This window comes from Pantherophis guttatus, chromosome 3 (assembly GCF_059756535.1).
Source record: "Pantherophis guttatus breed Tessera chromosome 3, ASM5975653v1, whole genome shotgun sequence".
Taxonomy (NCBI): domain Eukaryota; kingdom Metazoa; phylum Chordata; class Lepidosauria; order Squamata; family Colubridae; genus Pantherophis; species Pantherophis guttatus.
In genome coordinates, this window is record NC_142065.1 from 120,155,123 (window position 1) to 120,176,906 (window position 21,784).

At 42.4% G+C, this 21,784-nt stretch overlaps 1 protein-coding gene across 1 annotated transcript in view; it reads right to left on the bottom strand.

Moving 5' to 3' along the window:
* The window catches only part of SLC4A9 (solute carrier family 4 member 9), a 60,458-nt gene that overhangs the window by 14,947 nt on the left and 23,727 nt on the right, over positions 1 to 21,784 (bottom strand). The window contains exons 7-14 of the mRNA XM_034411669.2: positions 18,910 to 19,064; positions 17,432 to 17,548; positions 17,025 to 17,199; positions 16,667 to 16,800; positions 13,907 to 14,178; positions 12,113 to 12,168; positions 10,066 to 10,260; positions 7,709 to 7,822 (exon numbers count right to left, since the gene is read on the bottom strand). Of these exons, the coding sequence (XP_034267560.1) occupies positions 7,709 to 7,822; positions 10,066 to 10,260; positions 12,113 to 12,168; positions 13,907 to 14,178; positions 16,667 to 16,800; positions 17,025 to 17,199; positions 17,432 to 17,548; positions 18,910 to 19,064 (1,218 nt within the window). The remainder of the gene's footprint in view (positions 1 to 7,708; positions 7,823 to 10,065; positions 10,261 to 12,112; positions 12,169 to 13,906; positions 14,179 to 16,666; positions 16,801 to 17,024; positions 17,200 to 17,431; positions 17,549 to 18,909; positions 19,065 to 21,784) is intronic.

The following is a 21,784-nucleotide window of genomic DNA, read 5'->3' on the forward strand; positions in this document are numbered from 1 at the left end:
TGGTGATCCTCTCCTTCCAACTTAAGAAAGTAAAAACTCTTGAAACATAATAGTTCAAAAGGATCCCTTTATTAAGCAGAAATGATAGCAACCCAGTTTAAAGCAAGATCTGAGTACCCTTAGGCAAGACAAGTAGGATTAAAGCGGTAGAGACCCCTCCCTTTAAGTCAGAATGTAGATTTTAGCCAATAGTTTAGTTTAGTTTTATTAAATACACAAGTGTGAAGATGTTTTCTTTACTAGTTTCCCTGAGAACCCGAGCAACCATGCATTCACACCATTATCCTTTAAAGTGAAACAACCCACATGGCTATTATAAACATTCCTCTACATTAAGAGGATCTCAGGGCTCTTTGGTGCCAGGATAAAGGTTGTAAAGTATCTATTGACACAGGCAATGCTATTAAATAGAATCCAAGTCTCCCCCTTCTTCCAATTGAATGGTAGTATCATTTTTAGGGATCTTTAACTTTAACTTTTATTAGATTTCTATACCGCCCTTCTCCCGAAGGACTCAGGGCGGTGTACAGCCATATTAAAAGACAGATAAATTACAAAATTTAAAAAACCCTTAAAATCAAATATACAAAAATTTGGCCCACAAATAATAATAATAATAATAATAATAATAATAATAATAATAATAATAATAATAATAATAATAATAATTCTCCTGCGGGACTCAGGGCGGTGTACAGCCGAGATAAAACATTGCATATAAAATTTAAAAACAGTTTAAAAAACAATTAAATAATTTCGGCCCAAGATTTAAAAACAACCCAATAAAACTAACATACACCCATTCAAAATTCATATTTATGTTAGGCCAGCCCGGCTTGTTGAAATAAGAGGGTCTTCAGGGCAAGGCGAAAGGTGCGCAGGTCGGGGATTATACGTACATCTAGGGGCAGCTCATTCCAAAGGGCTGGTGCTCCCACAGAGAAGGCTCTCCCCCTGGGTGTCGCCAGTTGACATTGTTTGGCCGATTGCACCCTGAGGAGCCCCTCTCTGTGGGAGCAAGTTGGCCAGTGGGAGGCTATCGATGGCAGAAGGCGGTCTCATAAATACCCCGGTCCTAAGCCATGGAGCGCTTTGAAGATGATAACCAGCACCTTGAATCGCACCTGGAAGACCACTGGGAGCCAGTGCAGCTTGCGCAGGAGAGGTGTCACGTGGGTGCGACGGGTCGCACCCATAATCACCCGCGTGGTCACATTCTGGACCAGTTGGAGCCTCCGAATGCTCTTCAAGGGGAGCCCCATGTAAAGAGCGTTGCAGTAGTCCAGACGTGACGTGACGAGGGCATGAGTGACTGTGCGCAGGGCATCCTGGTCCAGAAAGGGACACAACTGGCGTATCAGGCAAACCTGATAAAACGTTCCCCTGGCCACAGACGTCATATGCTCTTCCAAAGAGAGCCGCGCATCCAGGAGAACACCCAAGTTGTGAGCCCTCTCTGAGGGGGCCAAGATCTCACCCCCAATAGTCAGCGATGGAGCCAGCTGACTATACCGGGATGCCGGGAACCACAGCCACTCGGTCTTGGAAGGGTTGAGTCTGAGCCTGTTCCTCCCCATCCAGATCCGCACGGCCTCCAGGCACCGGGACATCATGTCAAGGGCATCATTGGGATGGTCTGGGGTGGAGATGTACAGCTGAGTGTCGTCAGCGTACTAATGGAACCTCACCCCGAAACCATGGATGATCTTGTCCAGCGGCTTCACATAAATGTTGAACAGAAGGGGCGAGAGGGCCGACCCTTGCGGCACCCCACAAACAAGGCGCCTCGAGGTCGACCTCTGTCCCCCTGCCAACACAAACTGCATACAGTCGGAAAGGAAGGAGGAGAACCACCGCAACACGGTGCCCCCCACTCCCAATCCCTCCAATCGTCGCAGCATGATACCATGGTCGATGGTATCAAAAGCTGCTGAGAAGTCTAATAGGACCAGGACAGAGGAACAACCCCCGTCCCGAGCCCTCCAGAGATCATCAACCAATGCGACCAATGCCATTTCCGTGCTGTACCCAGGCCTGAAACCCGACTGGAACGGGTCTAGATAATCAGCTTCATCCAGGTACTGGGGAAGTTGTCGCCCACCACACTCTCAACAACCTTCGGAACAAAGCGAAGGTTGGAGACTGGACGATAGTTCACTAATACAGCCGGGTCCAGGGAAGGCTTCTTGAGGAGGGGCTTCACCACCTCCTCTTTCAAAGAAGGCGGGAAGAAACCCTCACTCAAAGAAGCATTAATAATCCCCTGGAGCCAGCCTCGTGTAACTGCCCAGGAGGCCAGCACCAACCAGGAGGGACAGGGGTCCAATAAACATGTGGCAGCGCTAAGCCTACCCAGAATCCTGTCCACATCCTCGAGAGTCACAGGGTTAAACCCCTCCCAGATAATATTCTCAAGACCCACCTCCGTCACCCCATCCGAATCTACCCAATCAGAGTCCAAGCCTTCCCGAATCTGAGTGACTTTGTCATGCAAGAATTGCACAAAATCCTCAGCCCTGCCCTGTAAGGGGTCTTCCCTTGCTCCCAGTTGAAGGAGGGATCAGGTCACCTTAAACAGGGCTACTGGGTGGTTCTCTGCAGACCTGATAAGAGCGGAAAAATAATTAGATTTTGCCGCTTTTATCGTCACTAGGTAGATCTTAATATGAGACCTCACCAGTGTTCAGTCAGATTCGGAGCAGCTGGCCCTCCCTTCGCTCTCCAGGCGTCTTTTCCGGCACTTCATCATCCTCAGCTCCTCGGAGAACCAGATAGACAACTGAGATTGGCACTGGGTCAGAGGCTGCAAAGGCACGATGCGGTCCAAAGCGCCAGCTGCTGCCCTATCCCAGGCGGCCACCAGTTCTTCAGTCACGCCATGAGCCAGAGCCTCAGGGAATGGCCCAAGCTCCATCAGGAACCTGTCAGGGTCCATCAGGCGCCTGGGACGGAACCATCTAGTCAGCTCTGTCTCCCTGCAGCGCAGGGTAGCGGTTTGAAAGTCCATGCAGAGGAGAGAATGATCAGACCATGACAAGGACTTAATGACTAGATCCCCTATTTCCAGATCACTCTGCCACTGACCAGAGACAAAAATCAGATCCAGAGTGTGTCCCCCTATGTGGGTAGGGTCATGAACTAACTGGATCAGGTCCAAGGCCGTCATGGAAGCCATGAACTCCCGAGCCGCCATAGACGTTTCACTAACAGATGGCAGGTTGAAATCCTCCATAACCATAAGCCTGGGGGTATCAACCGTCACCCCGGCTATCACGTCAAGCAGCTTGGGCAGGGCCACTGCCACGCAGCAGGGAGCCAAGTACGTAATCAGCAGGCCCATCTGCACCCCACGGCCCCACTTCACAAGGAGGGACTCACACCCTGATCTGTCCCCGTCCACACACACACACAAACACAGCCAGCCGAGGGTTAAGGAAACACTTTGGCACACACCTAGGTCTTTATCTCCAACTTGGCAGCGATTTACACACCGTCTGCCAAGTGCATTTATTTCCACAAAACAGAAAGATAAGATACTTAGCGTACAAAAGTCCAAACAGAATAATATTCCTCTCAGCAGTTTCTGGACGAGGCTTTAGTGACTATCCAAGGTTTACTTTTGTTCGTCACAGGGATCGCTGGCCACCACCCTGTATTATATAGTCTCTGGGGTGTGGTCCAGTGACTCAGTTCTAATCCCTAGCACGCCTCCTGAGCTGCTGCAATCGTTTATCACGCCTTCGGAGGCATGCGTCCAGGAATGATGTCTCTCCCTCGCTCTCATCCAAGCCACCTGTCTCCCTGCTAATCTCCTCTCCCTCGGCCGGCACCTGAGACAGTGCCAGAGGGGAGGGGCCTGGAGAGGGAGGCCTGGCTGACTCCTCTTCCTCATGCTCGGAGCTTTCTTCCTCCGATGGGACAGGCTCAGAGGGCGGGGCCACAACACACCCGGCTATCTGTGGTACAGTGGTCTCCCTCGGACATAGACTTTCTTTAATAATAACCGCCCCCCCGCCCCTACCCTGGGCTCTCGACTGATGGAATGCCCGGAAACCTGGTGGGCACATTTCAACAAGGGGCACCCCCCCTTCTGGACCCAACCAGGTCTCCGTGATACCCGCCAGGTCCACTCTCCCCTCTTGAATAAGATCATGGATGAGGGGGGCTTTATTTACCACGGGCCTGGTGTTGTACAACATCAGCCAGTGGCCCAGGCCCTGAGGCTCTGTGCTACCTGGGGAACGAGAGAAGCATTGGGGACCGGAGTGCACAATTGCTCGAAGATAGCGAGTGCGCACTCCCGAAACATGATATGGCCCCCTGCTTCCACCATACCTGCCCCTCCCACCCACAGTACTAATTAAATAGCCCTTACTAGATTGAGCTCTAGCCCCCTCCCTAGTATCCGACCCTGCATCCCCAATGCCGCAGCCCCCCGCCGGGCCCGGCCTTGACCCTGGTGGGTTACCCCCCAAACGCACTCTGGTCATCCCTGAATCCCTTAAAATTTTGATTAAAAACCCATTTAAAAAACCCCTCAATCTCCTCTTTGCCGCATGCCATCTCTCGGGGTTCCAAAGCCCGTCATCAAGATAGGCCCTCGATAACGTGGAGGGCCAGGCCTGCGAGAGGGGGGAATCTCGCAGTGCACGAAATTCATTCGTCCAATACATCCGATATCAGGAAGAGGCAATAGCCAATGGCCGATAGCCAGGGGGTCCATTTCACTGATGTAATAATCCAAAGGAGAGGGATGCCAGATTTAGATGGAGTTCACTAGACCTCACTGCCCTCTCATGGCAGTGGTGGGAGTAAAACGCTGTTTCGATCCGGCAATAGGTGACCCAACCCCCCTCTCATCTGACAGTCAACTATGATTAAAACATTTTACAAGCTTAACCCTGACCCAATATTTTTTTCCCTTAAGGAACTGATATATCACAATAGGATGGAAAGATACATGGCCAGAACAAAGTTTGAAACTTGACACTTGTAGTTACAATCAGCACAGATTCCATGACTTGTGAATAATATAAACCATAAAATATGGTGTTGAAATGTTGAAATTCTCCCCTAAGGAACTCTTAAAATCTCGCAACACTCTTTTATCCACATGACCAGTAGAGGAGAAGATCTCGGTCCCTTTCTCTCTCTCCACCTACCTCTTGTTCTTTCCTTTTTGTAGCTATATTGCGTGCATATGAATGGATGTGTCTTGAATGTGTTTGGAGAATATGCCGTAACAAAGTAGTTAGAAAACAATTGCTTCCATTACTGAGTTGTTTGTTGAGGCAAACATCAGTTATCTATGCTCTGAGATTGAATATATGATCCTATAACAGAATCATCTGCCTGTTAAAAGCCAAATATCATGGGGCAAGTTAACATCCCCTCTCATATCAATTTATCATGAACCTCATCAAGTTCTCGGAGAACCCTAGGGTTCCATACAACACACTTTACAAAATGCTGCTCTGGGATATCTTGAGAAACTGCACTCTAAAAAAATCACCTGGTCCTAATAGCATTCACTCTAGGATTCCTAAAGAATATAAATGTGAAATTGCTGACTTAGCAAGAAATAAGTTGGCATTCAAAGCAGGCCCAGTGCCAGGGAATGTCATTGTGGGATGTAGTTAATGTGCCATCAATTTTAAAAAGGGGCCCAGGGGAGATATAGGAAATTTATTGTCTGTTCCAGTTAAATAGGTAGAAACTATAATAAAAAATAACAAGGTACATAAAGGGAATATTCTTGTTGAATGAAAATCAGCATTTATTCCACAAAGGTAAATCCTGCCTCACCAAGTTTTTTTTAGAGCAACAACTGAAAATGTAAACAAAGATGGCCCTGAAAAGACTTGGATTTTCAAAAAGGTTTAGACAAAGTTCTTCTACATTGGCTCTTGAGTAAATGTAGCAGTTATGGAATAAGAGGACCTAACCCTAATACTGTGTTTTTATAGACTGCTGTTTAAAAGCTCAAAAAGCAAATAAATGAAGAGTTTCTCAATGAGTGAAGTAAATAGTGGAGAACTTAACATCTACATGAAGCCGCTGGGTGAGATTATTCGCAGTTTCGGGGTGAGGTATCATCAGTATGCTGATGATACCCAACTGTACATCTCCACCCTTGATCAACCCAGGGATGCCCTTTCCATAATGTCTAAGTGCCTAGAGGCGGTACGAGTCTGGATGGGCAGGAACAGGCTCAGACTCAACCCCTCCAAGACTGAGTGGCTGTGGATACCGGCATCTCATGATCTAGTATCGCCATCACTTTGGATGGGGGGGGGGAGTTGCTTACTCCCTCTGAAAGGGTTCGTAATCTTGGTGTCCTCCTTGATTCATGGCTGTCCTTGGTGGATCATCTGATGGCCGTGACAAGGGGGGCTTTTGCACAGGTTCGCCTGGTGCGCCAGTTGTGCCCTTTCCTAGACAGGGATGCCCTCCATACAGTCACTCATGCTCTCATTATTTCTCGGTTGGATTACTGCAATGCCCTCTACATGGGGCTGCCCTTGGGGTGCACCCGAGGCTCCAGCTAGTCCAGAATGTGGCTGCGCGGTTGTTACAGGAGCTTCCCGTTACTCCCATGTAACACCTTTCCTGCGTGAGCTGCACTGGCTGCCAGTGGCCCTTCGGATCCACTTCAAGGTGCTGGTACTTACCTATAAAGCCCTTCATGGCATGGGCCCGGGGTACTTGCAAGACCATCTCCTACCGGCCTCCCACCGCCCAGTGCGCTCACATAGGACTGCCCTCCTCTGGGTGCCGTTGGCCAGACAATGTTGGCTGGCGGCCCCCAGGATGAGGGCGTTCTCTGTGGTCGCACCGACCCTCTGGAATGGGTTACCCACCGGGCTCCGGACGGCCCCCAACCTCCGCACTTTCCGCGCCGACCTGAAGACATGACTTTTTCAGCAAATTCCCTGATCTGCCGCAAGGTTTTAATTGTCTGGGGATTTTAAATTGGCTTGTTTTAGCACTATTTTATTGTTATGTTGTTTCTATTCTGTGAGCCGCCCCAAGTCCTACGGGAGAAGGGCGGCATATAAATTTGATAAAATAAATAAATAAATAAATAAACTTCAAGGATTGGTACTAAGTACTTTTTAACTTGTTTATAAATCATTTTGACATATGGGTAAGCAATGAGAAATTAACCTTTTTACAGCTGTTATATAGTCAGTAAAGACTATGAACTTATCTGAACTTCTCTTTCATGGTTATTTATTTTAGACTCTAGTAATGGATTTGTTAACAAGAGTGGGTTACTTTACACTTACTTAAATTGAAGTGCCTTTTTCTACCAATAAAATATTCATACAGAGTTGTTTTGTTAAGGATTACACAAGAAATAGCTGCATTACCAACTGGTCTGTATGGACAACTGAACAAGTATGGAACATGGATGCAGATTGTTTACATTTTATATAATCACAGCAGAATACCATCTGCTTACTTTTCTAACATTCCATAGAAGCATGTACCTGAAATACTCTGAGTTGTACGTTAAATTGGAACATCAATAAATGCCTGACAAAAGTAGACAATATAAACAATTTCTGTAATGTTGCCTAGAAATCTGCAGTAACTGGAAGTGACTAAAGGTATGAAGTCATCAGGAGTTGAGATTAGCTTGAAGGAGGCTATTCTAAGGCTGAGCTAAGAGCTCTTTTGTCTCATTGATATGAACTAATCTTACCTGGAATGTGTTTGGCACAAGAAGCTTTGGTGTCTCTAATCCAAGAGCAGCATCAATTCCACAGAAGATGAGGATTGCCAGAATAATGGAGAAATCGCCCACTAGCTTCCTTACCTAAGAAGTGAAATAACAGAATAACAGAATAGAACAACACAGTTGGAAGGGACCTTGGATATCATCTAGTTCAACCCCTTATACCAATCTGGATAAATGGATGTCCAATCTCTTAAAAAAGCTCCCGTGATGGAGCACCCACAATTTCTGGAGGTAAGTCACTGTTCTTGTCACTGACAGGAAATTTCTCCTTAATTCTGGGTTGATAAGTCCTTGATAAGTTTCCATCCATTACTTCTTTTCCTACCCTCAGGTGCTTTGGAAAATAGGCTGATCCCCTCTTCTCTGTGACAGCCCTTGAAATATTAGAAAACTGCTATCAAATCACCGTAGTCCTTTTTTGTTGTTGTTAAATTAGACATATATAGTTCCCATAACCCTTTAGTATGTGCTCTAAGCCTTCAGACCCTTTATCTTCTTTGTTGCTCTTCTCCGCACTCTTTCTAAAGTCTCCACATCTTTTTTGTATCATAGTGACCACAACTGGACACAGTATTCCAAGTGTGATCTTACCAGTGCAGTGTAAAGCGGTACTGGTTCTTCATGTGAACTTGATACTATTCCTCTGTTGCTGAAGTCTAGTACTGCATTGTTGTTTTATTGGCAGCTGCAGCCCACTGCTGGCTCATACTGACTATCCACTAGAACATCTAGACCCCTGTCATAGTTACTCCTGTTGAGCCAGGTACTACCTATCCTATATCTGTGCATTTGGTTTTTCTTTCCTAAGCATAAGACTGTACTTTTCTCACCACTGAACTGCATTTTGTTGCACAGAGTCTAGTGTTTGTCAAATCCTTCTGGAACTTGAGCCTATCTTCTAAGATGTTGGCTATTTGCCACCGCTTGGAGTCATTTGCAAATTTGCAAATTTTCATTTAAAAAAAAAAAGGCATAAAATTCACAAAACAAATATAACAATTTAGAGTTCATCTCAAGTAACTACTAGAGTTTCAAAAATTATGCAGGACTAAAATATTTTATACTAAAAAGCCCCAATGTGGGACATATTTCTTCATTTCTACAAATCATGAAGTGAATATATACTGCATGTGGCAAAGACTGAATGGCTTCAGAAGAAGTTTGCAAAGGCTTTTGGGAGCTAAAACAACAATCCTGGGTGATGGCGTGCATGTCACGTCTGATGCTTAGCTGTTGTGATTACTACTATTTTGTTTCTCTTGTATGCTTTTCAATGAGTGATGAATAGATGCATGATAGAAGAAGATGATGATAAAGTTGGTTTTGAGTCTGAGATTCTTATTTGTATTAAAGTTTAAAAACAGAACTCTGAATCCATTTTAAATCTACATGCTCCTGGAAATAACATTAACTAAGATCCAGGAGTGAAATTCACTTACGTTCCCTAGCTGTTCGCAAATGTGTGCGCACTATGCGGGCTCGCTTTGCTCACACCATCATCCATGCATGCACAAAGCCTTCTGCGCATGCACAGAGACTTAAAATGTCACAAAAAAGCAATGTCATGACATCTGCGTGGGTGGGCGGAGCCTCCCACAGCCACCACTACCGGTTCACCCGAGCCGGATAGAACCGGCTGAATTTCACCCCTGCTAAAATCCAATCTGTACTCCCAAATACCTGCCAGCCCACCATCTGCCATTTTAATGAGCTTGCTCCTGGGAATTGTTTGCCTTATGTATCTTCTATAGTCCCTGAAGAAACCCCTGCTTGCCCAGCAGGAGGCAATCACAATCACTCACAATAAGCAATCGAACACACTTCTCATCAATCAGCAGCTATTCATCACATAAACTTTTCAATCCATAGGTTAGTACAGAACATACAACTTTTTTCTTTACCGTTCTCTACTCTCTTTCTACCCAAAGAGAGAATCAAGATAGGTAAGAATGGAAAATCAAACTGATGAGATGGGAAGGGAGCTCTGAGAAATAAAGACAGAGGGAATGTGAATGAGGAAGAAGGAGGCATACCCATGATCTTTTCCTCTATGTCCATTCTCTACCTCGTCCCTATTTCCTGCAAGTTTCTACTTTTTTACTATGCAGGTAGGCCATCACTGTCCTGGTATTTTCCATTACGTTTAACTGTAGCTCCCATCATATTGTAGGATAATTCGGGTACTACTTGAACATGTTGCAGGGTAGCCATTACACGAAGACAGAGTACGTATACAAGCTTACTCACAAGAAGGAAATATTGATTTATTTCATAAATTCAATCAACATGTAATGGATAGAATAGGATAGATAGCTACTTACACCAGTGGGAAAATAGCGACTTGATTTAAATTTTTTCAGGACCATAGCACAGAACACTGTTCCCAGAAAGAGAATGAAGGACATGAAAGTGATGTCAGGCATGTAGTTGCAACTGTTGCCCACTAGATGGCCCCCTAGTTGCATACACTGATCCTTGGTCAGGAGGGACCAGTTCCCAGGTTCCACATCTGATTGCTGTGAAAAAGAAAGGATTGGCCTCAGAGGAAGATCCCTGTTTGTCCAGGTAATGAGTATACACCGCCACTCTTAAGAAAATATTTAGACTTTTTCCAGTGGCCTAAACAAGCTGGGAACTCAGGAAACTGTAATCCAACCAGTCTGCAAGACTCCAGACTGGGTCAAGTTGCAGCTGAATATGAGAGAAAATTATATTATTAGCTAAAGTGGAAGAGGGATCATTGATCAAGCACAGGTTAATATGCTGCCATCTTCATTTGCTGTGGGAATGTGGCTGGTATTTTGTCCTGTGTCATAACTGATTTACATTTTTAAGGCATTTAAATTCTGTATTGGATTATTGCTTTCTCTGTTTTTAATCTAGCCTCATTTTTAAAAAAATGTTCCCCATGTTTAGATTAAGCAAGTAAACAAACAAACAGTAAAACAAAAAAGTAAACAAACAAACAAACAAAGTGCATACCTGCCTAACCTACATAATATACAATATTACATTATAGGTAATCCTTGATTTATGACCACAACTGAGCCCAACATTTCTGGTTCTAAGCAAAACAGTTGTTGAGTTTTGCCCCACTGTATGACTTTTCTTGCCATAGTTGTTAACTGAATCACTGCAGTTATTAAATTAGTAACAAAGTTGTTAAGTGAATGTGGTTTCCCCATTAATTTTGCTTGTCGAAAGGTTGCAATGATCCCAGGACACTGCAATAATCATAAATACATGCCAAGCATTCGAATTTTGATCATGTGGCTAGAGAGGTGCTGCAAAGTTGTAAGTGTGAAAACCAGTCATAAGTCACTTTTTTCAGTGCTGTTGTAACTTTGAATAGTTTCCAAATGAATAATGAATAAATGAATGACTAAATAAATGATCAAGGACCTGTATGGCCAATTTTTAAGACTGTTTTTAGGGGTTTATCACGTGTTTATGTGTTTCACATACAAACCACTAGGAACATTTTCTGAATCTGCCAATAGATAAGCCTAATATAACCCTCAGAAGATGAGCCCAAGGAAGAAATGGGGCAGCAGCCTACATGTCCTCCCTTCCCTATAGCTTTCTTCAAGAGGAATTCAGTGCCAGGTACAGTCTAATTCCCAGGTTCTCTCACTCCTGGGTAAACTGGGTGGAAAGCACAAAAAGGTCGAGGAGCCACAAGAACACATGCTCTACTTCTTCAGTGCAGGAAGTAGAGCTTAGAAAAAAGAGAGCTAATCAGGCTGCAACTGCAGGTTAACCCCGAGTCTGTCTTTCTCAGCTTCTGCATGATAGTCTCAGCATAGGATGAGAACCTGTCCTCACTGATCATCTGGAATTTCACTTTTAACAACCTACTGTCAATCTGCGTAGCGAGTTCCGTATGCTAGGAAAGGAGACTGTTTTAAAAAAATATCTGTGTGCTCTTTGGCTTCTAACACTACTGGTACATATAGTCTTCTGATATGTATGTGGCTGTGACTTTCTCAAATGATACAGAATCAGCAGCAGTAATGGTGGAGAAGTCCTCAGCAGCAAAACAACAACAACCAAAAGGGCAACACATCCCAGTTATCATGCAAAAAGACTGCAGTACTCCAAGAGATACAGAATCTCATCTGCACAAAATATGCTAATCACAACATGCTATGCCCTTCCTATATCTCAGTTTCCATTCTTTTCTAGGGTAGTAGCCAAGTCTTGTATACTGTATTCCTTTGTTTCCATCTAGTGGTTGCCTGGCCTTTTGCAATACATACAATATATGGTTTTGCTTCATCTTTCATTCCTATATGCAGTATTAAAAACAAAAGTAAAGGTTTCCCCTGTCCAGTCATTTTAATAAATGAAAATAATTTTATTTGTTACCTGTTCAAAACTGCTGAGATTAGGGAACAGAGTCTGGTTCAGGACAGAGGAGTTGTCTGCAAGAAACAATCATCCAAGATATCAGCAGTTCATTCTGATTTGTGCAATGCAAGGACCGGAGAGGGTAAGAAAAAGCAAGAACTTGACAGAATTTTTGGATGTCTGTTTTGTGGCATCTTAAATATGTGTTCAAAAACAGGTTGGTAACATAATAAAGATGCATATTGTTTCTTGCCATAACTCTAAAAACTGGTTGCAGCATGGCCAGCTGTTAGGTGGACATTGTTATTTAAAGATATTTAAAAAGAACAATGCAAGACAAACCAGAAAAGTAGCATATCATAGAAGAGGGGACTGGTACTGCAATCTAGCTATATCCACAAACTATATTCTCCAGCCTCTACTCAGAACATTAAGGAAATACTGGATTTCCAAAAAGAAAATGACTGAAAGATGTAAAACAGAGGAACCTTTGCTTATAAAGCTAGGGACTATCTAAATGCAGGAGACTAACATACTTGGATAGAAGTGGATCAAACTGTGCAGGTACCTGCTTTTCTGTGTGGATGATTTCAAGTCCAATTAGGCTGCTTAGGCCAATCAGAGCTTTTCTTTGAGGTATGGGAGAACCCTTTTAGCACTTCCAGTTGGCATGTGTCAGCTGGGGGACTGGTTTAGGCTGCCTTGATCTACTAACAGGGACAAGTGCAAGACAGAGAAAACATAAAAATAAACCACTGAAGATCAACCCAGAAGTATGTTGGTGACTATCTGAAACAAGGTATTACTGATTGCATCAAGATTTGGGGATGGGATGGGTTGATATCTCAGCTATATTTGACAAATACCCATGTTGCATTTTTAATACCTACTTGTAAATATTTTCTTACTTATTAAGATTTGTAATGCATGGTCACGCTACGTTGCCCCAAGCACTGGTGGAATCCAGGGGTGAAATTTACTTACTACGCTACTGGTTCGCAAATGTGAGTGCTCAGGTGTGTGTCCTTGCTACGCTCGTGTGCAACACCTCTGCACATGCGTAGAGGATCAAAAATGGGACGTGATGATGTCCGGGCGGGTGGGTGGAATCTCCCGCTGCCGGTGCTACCGGTTCGCCTGAGCTGGATATAACTGGCTGAATTTCACCACTGGTGGAATCTTTAAATTCAGTTTAGTTTGTACTTGAAATAGATTTCATTTTTTTACAGTTGTTTTATACTTTTTATTTTATGTTGCTAATTGTCTTGAAGTTATGATGTATATATGTGTGTGTGTGTGTTATAGATAATCTTTGACTTATGACCAGAATTGAGCCCAAAATTTATGTTGCTAAGTGAGGCAGTTATTAAGTGAATTTTGCCCCATTTTACCACTTTTCTTGCCACAGTTGTTAAGTCAATTGCTTCAGTTTTTAAGTTAGTAACATGGTTGTTAAGTGAATCTGGCTTCCCCATTGACTTTGCTTGTCAGAAGATCACAAAAAGGTGATCACATGACCCCGGGACACTGCAACCATCATAAATATGAGTCAGTTGCCAAGTGTCTGAATTTTGATCATGTGACCATGGGGATGCTGCAATGATCATAAGTTACCATTTTCAGTGCCATTGTAACTTCAAACAGTCACTAAATGAACTGTGTAAATCAAGGACTACCTGTATATTATAATTTATAAATATGTTAACAGTTACTTTTCCATGTATTTGTTAAGAATTCTTGATGACTTGCCATCTAAAGATCACTATCACTAGCCCATCCTCTCACCATAACATCACTGGTTGCTCATATTACCTGTCTCAGTCAGACGGCAGGTACAGCTATACAAGGTGATATCATTGATTTTATACTCCCAATTGACAGGGTAATGTTCCACCAGGGACAGCATCTTCTTCACAGCATCATAGATGAAAATGAAACTGATGAGGGCACAGAAGCCTTCCTCAGTGAAGCGTGTGAAATACTGCACCAAGTAACTAGCTTCAGTAGCCACCAGGATAAGGCCAAAGAAGGCCACCCACAAGCCAATCCAGAGGCGGAATTCTAAATAATCCAGGCTGTGGTCTCTGAGAGGAGGGAAGAGCCAAAACAGTCAGATTTCTAAGCAGGTTAGTTTTCTAAAATGAAGCCTGAGCTCTTAGCCAGACAATTAATCCATTTCTAGCAGGACTACCCCCAAATCTCAGGTTAAACTGAAGAATTTCCCTTAGAGTGGCTCTCTTTTGCCTATTAAGAGACCAGATTCAATCACCAATAATGAATTCCCATTGGTAACTGGCTTTTATTGCCTTGCAGATTGACTCGCCTATTTGGGAAGTTACCAAAAAAGGGTGAAATGAAGTGCCAGTATCAATTTTTATAGCAACCATCAAATGATTTCAGGGAATAAATTGAGGGCAGTGGAATGCCTCCATTAGGGAAGAACATGCCTTTTCTTCAGTGTTGGAGCTCAGGAGTCACTGCTTCTTCTTAGTTACATTATCAGAATACATTGAATATTCAGAACACACTATCAGGATATATTGACAATGTTTGTACAAGAGCACCCTTTCCTACAAGCTTAACTTTCCGAAGTGCTTGAATGCAACTCTTATTACACCCAACTAGTGCATTCTTGGTCTTGCTGGATGGTTTAACTATATAGCCTATTATAATGGGAAGATTCTATTTAAGGGAAGAATGAACTTTAAGGATGAGCAAGGCTTTGCTGTCATATTTGGTATCCTCCCACTTGACCAGTTCAGAATTAATTTGCACGATCATGTTGGAAAGAGAAGCTTGGTGATTTTCTTGCTGCAAGCTGATTGGCTAAACCAGCCTTATAAATGTTCCACTTAACACTCTTGCAGAATAGCCTGGTTTGACATACCTTAGTAAGATTTATCAAAGCAAGTTGACCTGGATGTATCGTATTTTTCGGAGTATAAGATGCACCTTTGTACCCCCAAAAAGGGGGTGAAAATTTAGGTGCTGTCTTATATACCGAATGTAGCTCTGTCCACCCACTGGCCCTCACCCTTTGGCCTGTGCCTCGCAGCAGTTACCTCCTTGCAAGCAAACAGCAAGAAAAAACAGCTCCTTTCAGCTTCAGGATAGACTAATTAGCACAAGTTGATTAGATCATCTCCCGACTCTCAGCTGATTTGCTCTCAGCTGTTTTGCGCAGGATTCTGCTGCTTGCTGCAAAGAGCTAAATTGCTGGAGCAGATTTTCTTTTCCTTGTACTAATCAAGCTATGCTGAAAACGAAACTGAAAGTAAAGCAGGCTGTTTGCTGTTTGCTGCAGCGAGGCAAAATTAGGCAGAGACACAGGGAGATTTCTTTTTCTTCTTTTTCCTCACCAAAAAAGGTAGGTACAAACTGGGAAATTTAGGGCAAAAGAGGAGAGTTCAAGATTTTAAACACAAAAGAAACAAAGGAGAATGAAAAAGGCAAAAATAAAAATGGGAAGGGAGAAAAAGAAAAAGAAATGAGATCTTTTTTTATTTTTTTTAGAAATATGAATAAGTATAAACTGTAACAATTGAAATACCTTTAATGGTATATGGTGGTGAAAGTAAAAAAGGATTAAATTGTAGCTTGGATAACAGCTAGAACATTTTTAAATTTAATTAGGGAAATTGTAATGATTGAAATATTTTTAATTATATATTGTGATGAAAGTAGAAATGCTTAAGTTGTGATTTGGAGAATTATATGGGCAAAACTATGTGGGTTATTGGGAGAGTTTAAAATGTGAAAATGAGTAACATAAGAGGGGAAATTATTTGGTTTATTATTATTGGTAAATATAATTAATTGATTTGTAAGAAATTGGATTGCATGGAAATAATTGGAATATTCATGTTCATATTGATTAATGTACAAAAAATACTATATAACTAATTGATTTATATTAAAATGTTGAATTTGTATTAAACAATTGTAATATTACATAATTAACCAATGTGAGGAAGGATATAAAAATAGAAGACAATGGGAAGGGGTATAATATAGAATAGAAGGGAAAAATTGAATTTGACTAAGATTAGAGATGAGGATGAAGGGTAATATTGGTTTTTAAAAAAAATAGATGAGGAATAAATATGGCAAAAAGGAAATATAGAAATTGTAAATTTAACTGAAATGACTAAACACTGTTTAAATTTGTGAACCAGCCAAATACTCTGTTCAAAGAAAATATATTGTATGTTTGTATGTGTGTTTGTCTAAAAAATAAAAAAAAACTTAAAAAAAAAAACCAAAAAAGGGAGGTGCGTCTTATACTCCGAAAAATATGGTATATCAATCACTAAAATGTTGTGTGAGATATTAAATCCATTTTGACTTTACTGCAATTATGTTTTGTTCTAAATTACCAACAAGTAGCAGTGTTCAAGTCAGAGGTGGTAAGACAGAATGACAGATCCAAACTGCAAGCATGAGTATTGGCTAGACAACAGGCACAGGCATTGCAAATCTTATATGATCCTGAGTCACCTTGATAAGGCTCAAGGAAAGAGAATTCATGAGGGCTTGCTCCCAACATGCATACCAATATGAAGTGCTACTTACTTGCTGAAGGAGAACAGAAGACGCTCAAAGACAAGGACAGGCCCAGTGCTACTCAGGATGGTGAGAGGCTGCCCAGCAAATAAGCAGAAAAATGCACCAGCGAAGGCAGTACCCAGGAAGCTTTCCAGGACACCCTAGATCATATGAGGAAGCACACGGCTTTGGTTGGTTGAACATTAGCAGCATACCAGCTCTCAAATGATGGATACAAGTCAGCCAAATGGCATAACTACATAACAATATGAAACTGTTTGCCTACAAACATTGGTAGGAATGTATATAAAACTAAAGAAATGCAGACTGATGCAGTGAGGAAAAGTAATGGAAGGATTGTAGGCTACCAGCTTTTTGTACAGACCTGCATGTTATTTGTAGCATCTCCAAGCATTCCTCCAAAGGTGATTGCGTTGGTGACTGTAGCCAGGTAGATATAAAGGATGGCTGAGAGACACTGGATGCTGAGGCCATCAGAGAAGTCACTACCATACCAAGGAGCTTTTCGCTGGATATCCTTTAATAACCCTCCAAATAGCCTGCAAGAAAAGGAATTTTAATTTTTTTTTAAATGTATATGTATATGTATACTGTATATGTGTACTTTGGATAACTTATATTTCTTTCTAAACTTGTACCCTTGGGGAAAGGATAGAAGAGAATTCAACTTGACTTTCTTTTCAGGACAGTATGATTCTCCCCTGCAGCTATACAATGAAGAGAGAGACCTCCATGCTTTAATTTCCCCAGCCAAACCTCTGTGAGTTTTACCTTCCAGTCTTCTCCAGCTCTTCACTTATGTACTGGTGCCCATGAGCCTGTCGGTCATCCACAACAGATTTGTTTCCATTAGCATGAGGACTCCAGTCACGGATGCGCATGGAGATCCTGAGGATGTAACAGGGATAGTATAGTATATAATATTTTGTGTACACACAAGCCATATTATAATGATGGTGACTGATTCTGAGCTAAATATCATATTCTGGTTCTTACAACCAAACTCGAGCTATTTCTGTTACTTCCAATGCAACTCACTATCTATGCAACGCATCAAAACACAATATCAGAGAAAGCCAATGTGGGATTCATATATATTCTGAAGTAGCACTGTAGGGAATTTTATTATCGTCTTATCATAGTGTATCAAAGTAAAACAGCAGAGCCACATGCTTCTTCATATGATCTTGTTTCTAAGAAATAGTCGAACTGCATGAGAAAACAGATTTCTCATATGGTTAAGTAAGTTGCATATCATGAGTGACACAAATATATTCTCTGGATATAAACGGAAACTGTGACATTTTCATAACTTCAGCCAGCTAGGATTGCAGATTGATAAGTGGAGGAACAGCACTTTTTTCAGCAACAGGTACAGAGCTGGGAAAATGGAGCATCTCAGCAACACATAAGTATAGATGCTTATAGGATAATTAGGATAGGATAATTTTATTTCTATACCGCCCCTCTCCCGGAGGACTCGGGGCAGTGTACAGCCAGGTAAAAACACAATACAAATATCACAATTTAAATTTAAAAATTATTAAAAGTATTACATTCAAGGCCAATTAGCTAAAAAACCCAAAAATTTATGAATTCTGAATTTAAAACTCAATTATGAAGCTAGCCCTGCCTGTCGGAAGAACAGGGTTTTAAGAGCACAGCGGAAAACTCGGAGGTCAGAGAACTTGCGTATGTCCGGGGGCAGTTCATTCCAAAGGGCAGGTGCCCCCACAGAGAAGGCTCTCCCCCTGGGTGTTGCCAGCCGACATTGCCTAGCCGACGGCACCCGGAGGAGTCCCTCTCTGTGGGAGCAAACTGGTCGGTGGGAGGCTATTGGTGGCAGAAGGCGGTCTCATAGGTACCCAGGTCCTGAGCCATGGAGCACTTTAAAGGTGGTAACCAGCACCTTAAATCGCACCCGGAAGACCACTGGGAGCCAGTGCAGCTCGCGCAGGAGAGGTGTTACATGGACACAACAAGTTGCACCCATAATGCGGCCGCATTCTGGACCAGTTGGAGCCTCCAAGTGCTCTTCAAGGGGAGCCCCATGTAGAGAGCATTACAGTAGTCCAGCCGGGAGGTAATAAGGGCGTGAGTGACTGTGCGCAAGGCGTCCCGGTCCAGAAAGGGGAATATATAGATTTATATCCAGATAAAGCATGTAATAGTACAACTTTCCACCTAAATTTTAATTAGATTTCCTTAGTTTTGTCAAATGCGATCTGCATCTCTTTTCAGTAAGATACCTTTTATGTGGTGAGGGCAAACTTTTTGGGGGACAAATTCGAATGGTTGGATCCCATTTGCCTGGTGGTAAGACAGTCAGCTCATCCAGAAACTCATCAATTCCTGCAATGAGGTCTTCAGTATCTTTTGCTTTCCAAGCAATTCTCTGAAAAAGCTAGAAGGCAATATCATTAGTTCTAGGTATTCCTTTTAGCAGGAATAGCACGGTAAGAGGAAACAGCTTTGTGAAATGGCTTCCTTGGTTTAGCAAAGCAGACCACAGCTCATCTTACATAGCTTGAGAGAAAGACTTGGAAAAAGGATTGCCAGGTTTTAATCCACAGAATTTATAAAACTATGCAATAAAGTAACAAATCTGGTACAACTTCATTTGTTCATTCATTTATTTGATTTAATCCTTCCTTTTTCCTCTTTCAGCAATGAAAGAAACAAGAACCAAATGTTGATGCATTTGTTCATTCAAATTTTCAGTAGGATCTACAAAAAGATCTCATAACATTCAGTGGCAAAAGTACAAAAAAATCCAGAAAATCCAGAAGGGGTTGAATGCTTTTTCACAGAACTCGTGAAAATGAAGACATTTTGAATAGCTAGAATTACTGTATTTTTCGGACTATAAGACACTCCGAAGTATAAGACATACTTAGCTTTTGGGAGGAAAACGAAAAAAAAATCTGCCTCTGCCTCCCACCAATTTGCCTCCTTGCAGCAAACAGCAAACAGCATGGTCAGTTTCAGTACAGCCTGATTTAGTACATGCAGCTGATTGGAGGTTGGATTTGCCTCCCAGAATTCCAGGCTGCGAGGATCACCACCGCCCATTGGCACCGCCACCGCCCATTGCCATTGTCACCTATCGCCGCCTCCATGCGCCCTATTTTTGGCCTTCCTGCATCCCATTTTTGGCCCATTCTAGGCAGTAGGGATTGCCACCGCCACCTAATCCTGCCACTTGGAACGGGCCAAAAATGGGATGCACAGAGGCGGCGATAGGTGACAGCGGTGATGGGCGGCGATGGTGGCGATGGGTGGCAGCGATCCCCGCAGCCTGGAACAGCTGATAGGCTGTATTCTGGGAGGCCAAACAACCGCCAATTAGCTGCTGGTGCTAAATCAGGCTGTGCTGAAGCTGACCACACTATTTGCTCTTTGCTGCAAGGAGGTAAATTGCTGGGAGACAGAGGCTGAAGGGTGGGGGCTGAAGGGTGGGTGGGGCTTTGGCAACATTTGCTGTATAAGATACACAGACATTTCCACCCACTTTTTATGGGGGGGGGGAAGTGCGTCTTATACTCCGAAAAGTACGGTAAATACAAATTGCTATCTTAAGGAGATGACATACAGTATTATGTTTCACTGAAATTCAAATAATGGAAGCAAGACTGATGTATTATCTATATGTTTTAAGGCATCTATGACATTTGAAATAATTGGAATTTTAATTGTTTAAATTCTTTTAATGTTAGGGGAATAGTTATGTACAGGAAACTTATGACAATAAATTCATCTTTTTTATCCCAGAAGAAAATCAATACAATTAAATGCCACTGAGTGTATGGGGAAAGATTCCTAGATTATTTTTACCTAAATTGCAGTTAATGGAAACTTTTACTTGCTACTTTCATGTCTTTCACTTTTAGCAGTAGATATACATATTTATTTTAATTGCTTTAATGGAATGCAGATGCTTAAGTAAAAATAGCACTATAGCTCCAATTAGAAAATTATTAAATTTCCTTTTCATAACATGATATAATATATTTTATTACAGTCTATTGTATTTTTGAGGGATGCCGTGGCTAAGATGCTGAGCTTGTCAATCAGAAGGTTGGCAGTTCAGTGGTTGAAATCCCTAGTGTGAGCTCCCGTTACTTGTCCCAGCTTCTGCCAACCTAGCAGTTCGAAAGCACGTAAAAAATGCAAATAGAAAAATAGGGACCACCTTCGGTGGGAAGGTAACAGCGCTCCATGTGCCTTCGGCGTTGAGTCATGCCGGCACATGACCATGAAGACATCTTCGGACAGTGCTGGCTCTTCGGCTTTGAAACGGAGATGAGCACCGCCCCTAGAGCCAGAAACAACTAGCATGCATGCATGCATGTGTGGGGGAACCTTTACCTTATTGTATGTTCTTCTACTACAATAATGTTTACCTTATTGTAAAAGCTGCAAGTCATATCTGGAAATTATTAAGATGGTTATAAAATTTTGACCCTTCTTCACATGACATTTTTATACTATAGGATAAATTTGAGTCTAAAAGTAGCACTTTTTTTTTTGTATATGTAATGGGAAATTAGGATTATACATAGCCAATCAAGTTTTTAACCCATTTAAGGTTTTTTAAAATTTTATATCTCACCTTTATTATTTTTACAAATAACTCAAGGCAATGAAGATACCTTCTTCCTCCTATTGTCCTCACAACAACCACCCTGTGAGGTAAGTTGGCTGAGAGAGAGTGACTGGGCCAAGGTCACCCAGTTGCTTTTCATGGCAAAGGCAGGAGTAGAACTCACAGTCTCTGGCATTCTAGCCTTATGCCTTAACCACTAGACCAAACTTTTGCAAAGTTATTGCAAAAAGAATCTGGGTTGTCCAAATTTGCAAAATAGCAGGTGAAACAGTACAGAGCAACTATGAAATAATATTGGTTAGGCAGATTGTGTAAGCAATTGGCTTTGCCTGGATTATTGCAGCACATTCTAATAGGGCTACCTTTGAAGAGCAATTGGAAATGGCAGCTAATGCAATGGTTTACATAACATGCTCATATGGCCTTGCTATTTCCAGAGGTACAAAGGGTTGCAGGGTGACTTCTGGGTACAATTCAAGGTGCTGGTAGTTATTGTTAAAGTCCTATATAGCTCAGAT